Source organism: Stegastes partitus, unplaced genomic scaffold (assembly GCF_000690725.1).
Source record: "Stegastes partitus isolate 25-593 unplaced genomic scaffold, Stegastes_partitus-1.0.2 Scaffold2555, whole genome shotgun sequence".
Lineage (NCBI taxonomy): Eukaryota > Metazoa > Chordata > Actinopteri > Pomacentridae > Stegastes > Stegastes partitus.
In genome coordinates, this window is record NW_007580286.1 from 11,830 (window position 1) to 20,022 (window position 8,193).

General features: G+C 44.1%; 1 protein-coding gene across 1 annotated transcript in view; it reads right to left on the reverse strand.

Annotated features, from left to right (window-relative positions):
- Positions 1 to 4,080, reverse strand: part of LOC103375335 (B-cell receptor CD22-like) — a 13,025-nt gene extending 8,945 nt beyond the window's left edge. The window contains exons 1-5 of the mRNA XM_008305585.1: positions 3,876 to 4,080; positions 1,307 to 1,663; positions 989 to 1,207; positions 470 to 799; positions 132 to 365 (exon numbers count right to left, since the gene is read on the reverse strand). Of these exons, the coding sequence (XP_008303807.1) occupies positions 132 to 365; positions 470 to 799; positions 989 to 1,207; positions 1,307 to 1,663; positions 3,876 to 3,945 (1,210 nt within the window). The 5' untranslated portion in view covers positions 3,946 to 4,080. The remainder of the gene's footprint in view (positions 1 to 131; positions 366 to 469; positions 800 to 988; positions 1,208 to 1,306; positions 1,664 to 3,875) is intronic.
- Positions 4,081 to 8,193: the final 4,113 nt, after the last annotated feature.

Here is an 8,193-nt window from a genome sequence, read left to right on the forward strand (position 1 = left end):
TTCGTTGACATCTTGTGTTTTGGATCGTATATACTTGAAAAGAATGTTTTTATACTTAGTTATACTATTAATATAATAATTAATATATAATATACTACTAATTTAGTCAAAAAGTAAAAAAGTAAACTCACACACTGCAGGAGAATGGAAACGCTCCTGTTCTTTAACTGCACAGTAATATGTGTCTGAAGGATCAAATGTCTGCAGGTGTAAATATCTTTTCTTTTCCTCAACTCTGATTCTATTCTTGTACCAGACGTAGGAAGGATAATCAGCGTGCTGACAATTGCTGTGACATGTCAGCTCTGTCCAGGTAGAAAACTGGTTGACTGTTGATCTCCTCACACGTATCTGGAGCTGTGGATCTGTGACAAACCAACAGACACGTTAGTTTAGAAAGAAATGTCAACACACTCATAGAAATGTGGACAGAACGTTGACTCTGACTGACTTCTAGTGAAAATGTTACCTGAGACAGACAGAGTGACTCCAGGTTCACCAGTATATTTCCCAAGTTCTTGGTTTGTTATGAATCTGAATTTGTACTCAGCTGAGTCAGTTTTTTTCAGACTTTTGATTGTCAGACTGCAGCTCTTCTTACTGTACTCAACACGACCATGATAATCTTGATCAGCTTTCAGTTCCACAAATTGATTATCCTTCATTTTAGTGAACCAAAATGTTTCAGCAACACGTATTCGAGGGGGGTATGTGTAGCTGCAGTGCATTTCCACTGTGGATCCTTCAAAGGCACAGATCTGAGTAGAAGTGTAAGTCACATCCCAGGGAGCCTTTACCACTGTGACACAGAGCAAAGCAGAGACCACAGTCAGATTCAGGACACCAAAGGACTGAGATGAATATTTGTCATAAGCACTTCACTATATAGACTATTCAGAAAGCTCACTGCAAACACACAGCCATGCAGGTTGTGTGGTCAGACACAAAATACAGGACAAGACACAAGGTGTCTGAGAAGTAAACTCACACACTGAAGGAGAGGTAGACTTCTCATGTCCACTCACAGCACAGGAAATTTTGTTTAGGGAGTCAAAATGACTTAAATAAGACTGAGATGTTTGTCCTTCAATGATGCGTCCATTGGAGTACCAGACGTAGGGCTGATGGTCTGGTAGAGGACAACTGCTCTGACACTTCAGCTCGACTGACCGTGAATCCCTGATGGGTGACCTGCTCACCTGGAGATCTGTATCAGTGACAAGGAACACAAGAGTTTTAAAAATAATGGACAGAAGCACAAAGAGGCACTCAAAGTAAGCAACAGAATCAAAAGAAGAAATGTCACCTGCCACAAACAAAGTGACTCCAGGTAATCCAGTATAAGTTCCACGCTGGTGGTTTGTTATGAATCTAAACATGTACACAGCTGAGTCGCTCTTTCTCAGGTCTGTGATTCTCAGAATGCAGTCGTTGTTTCCACAGCGATAGTCTACCCGACCTGAATAGTCCGGGTCTGTTCTCAGATCCACATAGATGTCGTTACTCTGTTTTGAAAACCAGAGTGTTTTCTCAACAGTAGTTTCACGGTCATGTTTTCTTAAAGGGTATGTGTAGGTGCAGCGTATTTCCACAGTTGATCCTTTGACGGCACAGATGTGAGGAGAAGTGTAAGTCACCCCCCAGTCACCCAGACTGTGCATCACTGGAACACAGAACACATCAGAAGTCATCAGATTCACACCTGACAGGTTCAGTTCACAGACTTGTTTTTTGCTAGTCCATTGAATTGACTGCAGCATCAGAAAACAAACCTGTTTGTTTTTCTGATCTACATTTTAAATCTCCTGTGAGGGACACAGAACAATGTGTCCTGGAGAACAAACAGTCTGCAGGTTTTCACTTCAGCTAAAGACACACCGACGAGCCGTCCTTCGTGTCGAGGAGAGGATCAGTGGAGCCACCTGCTGACATGACTGAGTGGAATGAAAACCTGCAGACTGTCTACATGGTGCACAGCAGGACATGTAAAACACGCTGTGATGTTTATCACTGCTGCAGGCTTCAACTCTGATCAGCTTTGAATCAACTGAGACAGAAAAGTGCCCTTTTATCAACACGTCTGTATCAGGGAGCAGCAGTGGAGCAGCGTTACAGCAGGGTTGTACTCAGATCACAAAAATGTTATGAGCTCATTTCTGCATTAAGCCAAATAAAATACATGGATGAAGAAAATATTCAGGACAAATTTTAGAGATCTGACACCAAAACCCTCAAGTCACTTTGACAGTTTTAAATCCATCCAGCTGGTGCTTGTAGAGATGTTGGTAAGAGCAGACGTATCATTTCTTGACTGCAGGTTTTCAAAGCACATCCATCCATTGTCCAACCAATTAAGAAGCATTATTTATCTGATGCTCCATCCATCCATTATCTATACACTGCTTAATCCTCACTAGGGTCACGGGGGGCTGGAGTCTATCCCAGCTGACTCAGGGTGAAGGCAGGAGACACCCTGGACAGGTCACCAGTCTATCACAGGGCTACACTTAGAGACAGACAACCAAGCACACTCACATTCACACCTACGGACAATTTAGAATCACCAATTAACCTCAACATGTGCTTAGACTGTGTGGGAGGAAGCCGGAGAACCCGGAGAGAACCCACGCTGCACGGGGAGAACATGCAAACTTCACGTAGAAAGATCCTGGGTGTCCTCACCGGGACCCGAACTGGCGATCTTCTAGCTGGGACGGTGCTAACCACCGAGCCACCTTGCAGCCCATGAACAATCATCTGAATTAAAAATGAAATTGCTTTAAGGAAGATATTCCTGGTGGCATCATCAGAAACAGCACACTTGTAATTTGCACGCATCCAATAATAAAATTGTTACAATTAAAGGTGAAACCTCCTGAAGATGCTCCTGGATCAGCTTGTTTCTGTATCCACACCAGAAGTCATGGTAATTATCGTTTTTCTTTTTTTTTTTGAAAAGGGTCTTTAAATTCTAATTCAAGGTTAAAGCCTGTATTATGGCCTCTAGACTACGAAATCAGATTTCTGGACACTTAAATTACTCATATGATGTCAAAATCTTTAGTCAAACAATAGAACACTGCTGTCATACACATGGGGCATCGGACTATAATTGGGATTTCCAGTTGCTGCCCGCATCAGATTCAAAACTCTGACATTTGCCTACAAAACCACAACGAGAACAGCTCCCTCCCACCTGAACTCTCTCCTTCAGGTCTACACTCCCTCTCGCTCACTAACCAACAAAAGCCTCCTGATACAACCACCACAAGGGGCCCGAGGTTGACAGCTGGACTCTTCTCCTCTGTGGTTCCCCGGTGGTGGAACGAGTTACCAAACTGTTCAATCTGCTGACTCCCTCTCAGTCTAAGAAAAGACTAAAGACCAGCTTCACTGAACACCTTTGCACTTGACAGACTGGAAACAGACAAACAAAAGAAAACAAAAACTCCCATCTACGCCCTATCACACTTAAACTTGTTCTATGACACTTATCCAGGTTGTTTTCTTCTGACTAGATCTTTGCTTGTGTTGTATCTGCTCTCAGATGTACGTCGCTTTGGATCAAAGCGTCTGCCAAATGAAATTGTAGGATTTAAGTATTTAGATGTATAATGTCACATTTTTATAGAGTTCCCCGTGACATTTTTACAAAGAAAGATGTATCCCACAGTAGGAGAAGGTCAGCCCGAACAGTCAAAAGTCAGCAAAACGCTCAACGCACAAGTAAGACGTTGCATTTCAATGAGACGACAGAAAGTCTGGTGCTGCAGCTTTGGGGAAAACTGATCATTTTATCTGTCAAATCTCAAAACATGCTTCTGATCACTCTAAGCAGAAATACTGTACAACATCTGTAAGTACATATACGGTACCTGTCACAGTGAGAAGAAGCACCAGAAATCCACTGGTTGTAGCAGCTAGACTCATAGCTGCTGCTCTCATCTCCGTGTGTGAGTCAGTCAAACATGCCTGCACATCATTAATGTCCTTTGAAATAAACGACTTATTGTAACACCTTCATTTGCACTGCAGAAGAAGAAGTTTACATAAGGCGACTTTCCCACACGAGATTAACGGGAAGACAGAAGTTCTGGTCAGCGCTGTAAATAAAACGCCTAGTTTCCTTCCTCTTTGATTCATTTGTATGCATGATTGAACCCACACTGTCAGATTAGGTAAGGACCAAACATCTGTCGTCTACTCCACCCCCCATTAAGCAGAAGTAAGACAGGAAAAAAACATGGAACCTCATTGAACCAGCATTTCTTTAAGTGTGGGAACAAACAAACTGTAAACAGCTCCCACACCAGTCAGTGCTCATGCAATGTTTTGCAGTAAAAACAGAAAGAACAAAAATACATTTTAGATTTTAATTTACAAAGTGAAGCAAGGCTTGATTGTTCTTGATGCTGTAGATGAGAGTTTATTACAGTAAAAGTTTGTAAGTAAAAGCAATTTTTGAAAAAGCAAGCTTTGCTCAATCCATCCACCCATTATCTATACACCACTTAATCCTCACTAGGGTCATGGGGGGCTGGAGTCTATCCCAGCTGACTCAGGGTGAAGGCAGGAGACACCCTGGACAGGTCACCAGTCCATCGCAGGGCTACACTTAGAGACAGACAACCAAGCACACTCACATTCACACCTACAGACAATTTAGAATCACCAATTAACCTCAACATGTTTTTGGACTGTGGGTGGAAGCCGGAGAACCCGGAGAGAACCCACGCTGCACGGGGAGAACATGGAAACTCCACGCAGAAAGATCCCGGGTGTCCTCACTGGGACGCGAACCAGCGACCTTCTAGCTGCGAGGCAACGGTGCTAACCACCTGCACCACCCTGCCCTATGCTTTGCTAAATATATAGTACAATTGATTAGTATTTTATTGCTGACTTAAATTTGTGAAAAAGAGAACACAAACATGGTTGTAATGATCAGGTTAGGCAGTAGAACGTGTTCACAGAATGAGATGATTGTGCTGCTGATAAAACCCGCTGTGATAAAAGACAATGTACAGTTAAAGAAGCAGCACAGACCTCAACATCTAGTGGTAGTAAATAGAAACTACGTCAAACTAAAACAAGTGTCCCTCCAACAGAACAGTAGCCAAAAAAAAAGAAAAATAGCAGCAATGTGCAGCATCATTATGGAGCCTAACCAGTCCAGACCTTCAGGGACACAGTTCACTGAATAAAGGTCCAAACTGTCTGTCTGCAGCCTCCAAGGATTCTGAAAGACCAACGCTAGAAAATGCAACAAAGTGGAGCAAAGCCCACATAGATGAATGAATGATGAGCAGTAGGCTGTGTTAAAGAGACGTGTCTTTATGGATTTCTTGACTATGTGAGGAGGATTCTCTGATGCTTTTGAGCTCCAGAGGGTAGGAATGACAATGGAGAACGTCCCATCACCCCGGGTGGGACTCACAGGGGGGACGGGAGGCCAGCATCAGCAGCTAGAGTCAGTCAGAGGGGAGTCAGGTTGTTGAGAGCTTTGTAGGTGAGATGAGTAAGTGGATTTGCTGTGGGGACGGAGAGACAGTGGAGGTTTGGAAGGAGAAAGATGGAGTGGTGTGTTGTGTCTAAAGCAGCGCTGAGGCTGAGGAGGATGTTTAAGCTGCCGGTGCCAGAGGAGAGAAGAAGAAGGGTGTTCGAGGAGGGAGGTGTCTATGGTTGAGAAGGACTGTGTGAGAAATATGCAAAAGTAATATAACGACCCTGCAGATGTTTTTCACACCCAGTGTTCAAGAATTCACAGCTCTGCTTGTATCCATCAAGGAGCAAATATGCATTTACACACATGTACAACACAGCAGATATGAAAAGAGGTTGTACTGAGCGTTCAGGGTTGTGCAGTTAAAGATGGAGTCACAGGTGTTTTTGACAAACCAACGGTCTGAAAACATGTTTTTATGCTTTAATCTAATTTTGGCATCAGCGATCTTCTGTGCAGTTGCATGCTGGGGCTCACAGGAAGAGACTCAACACGCTTACAGTGTTTCCTCCAGGACTGTTTCCAGCAGCGGGGGCAGGCTGTCCATAAACAAAGGACATTTGACTTACAACCTATTCATTGAATGGCCAGTTGAAAATGGCTTTTTAAAGGCTGAATATAAAAATTAAAATAATAAAAAAAAATAAATAAATAAAACAATACAATTAAAGAAATATAAATAAAAACAATAAACAATATTTTTTGGGGGGAGGCTGTAGATTCAGAGGCAAAGTTTGCACCCAGGCTCACAACAGTTCATTTTTCTGGGTTTATTTCTCAAAGAGCTCTGAGGCTCTGAAGAGAAATTCTCTGAGAGGCTCAGCAGCAGACATGATGCAAGCTGATCCCCTGCAGCCAACCAAGCTCTAAAATGCAGCACGGCTCCACTGCGCCCCCTACAATATTTCAACAGAGTCCCACCGTGGCTACGTTTCACCTACAACTACGAACTTAGCCACACATATGTAACAACTCGTGACGCACAAAAAAGTCCATTAGCATGTTTCTGTAAACCCGACAGGAAATCCGCCATGTTGGAAAAACGGCCATTTTCAAAATCTATCTTCTCCTGGAGGGTCCGTCGTACGTACCTGAGATTTGGTGAGCACAAATTACAGGACGTGGTGATTAAAAGTTATCAAAACGCTCCACAGATGAGGCCCGGTTTGGAATTGGCGGCCCGTCCAATTTCGATCAACGGCCATTTTGTCCATTTTCGGGGTGTTTTTTGCCTTCAACTGACTCTTGTCAGAAGGCTGTTTCATCTACTGCTACAAGATTCGGTGGGCATGTGTAGAAGGTCAGGACGCACGAAAACATCAATCACCACCAACTCCTAAACCCAACAGGAAGTCCGCCATTTTGAAAAAACCCAGTGACAGATTTGGCGATTCTGGGTGACTTCTGGACATTGTTGGCCATTTTCAACATCTATCTCCTCCTACAGGGAAGGTCGGACACACCTGAAAGTTGGCCAGCACAAATTACAGGAGGTGGTGATGAAAAGTTATTAAAACCATCCGCAAAAGTCTGACAGCGTGGAAATGGCGCCCCCCTGAATTCGGCCACAACGCCATAAAACACCAGAATAGATACATGCTGTGTAACTGGCCTGTGTGTGCTCTGATCAGCCTGAAACTTTACAGGCGTGCCCTGAGTCTCAGCCACAGCGCGGTGCCAGCATGCCAGGCCATGCACGCCGCCTCGCCATTAAACAGGAAGTGAAGTGTAAACAGCCTATACATGCTCCAATTGCTCTCAAACTTCACATGTTGCATCACACTCTCACCCTCATCACAGCCATATGACCACTCTCACTCACACCGCCACCTGGGGGCGTGGCCACAACGCCCTAAAATGCCTGAATAGGAGACGTGATGTGTAACTGGCCTGTATGTGCTCCGATCTTCCTGAAACTTCACGCGCATGCTCAGAGTCTCAGCCAAAGCATGTTTCCGCCACGGCCTACACGCACGCCGCTGCGGCTCGCCACTAAACAGGAAGTGGCTCGTAAATATGCCGCACGTGCTCCTATCTGGTGGAAACTCTACTCGCCGGATCAGAGTCCCGCCCGGAGCACGTTTGTGCCACACCCCGGTGTGCGCGAAGGCCGACAAGCGTCGGGCGAGGAGCGAGGAGCCGTCCAATGCCGCTTGCGGCTTTAATTTATAATTGTTTCTAGTTTGTGTCTGATCATATATTATTAAATGTCTGCTGCTGTCCACTGCTCCTCCCTGTCTGATGCTACTGGTCTCATACGATTACATAAAACATCAACGTTACATCATTTACACTCACATCACACCTGAGTACAGTCTAAACACTATTTTTTTTTTTTATGAGTCAGTAAAAGGCTAATGATACCTGGCTAGCGTCATCTTCATCTGGTGTCTTTCTCTTCTTAGAGAAATATTTAACACGTTCATCTGAAGATGCATTTCCATCATGGCGTGTAGATGTTAGCTTAATGCTATCAGTTGGTTTAGTCACGTTAGCGACACTGAGTTGGCACCGGGCCCAATTAGCTTAAGATACCGATGTGTTACATAATGCTAGCTGGCCATTAATATGTTGCGAATGTCTATTTAACTTGTAAAATCTATTATGAGTTACCGTAAGCTAATAAGTCTACCTTTTCTCCGGTAAATCGCTGTGCTATTGACCCTCCTCTGACTCTCTGACCTGGAGCC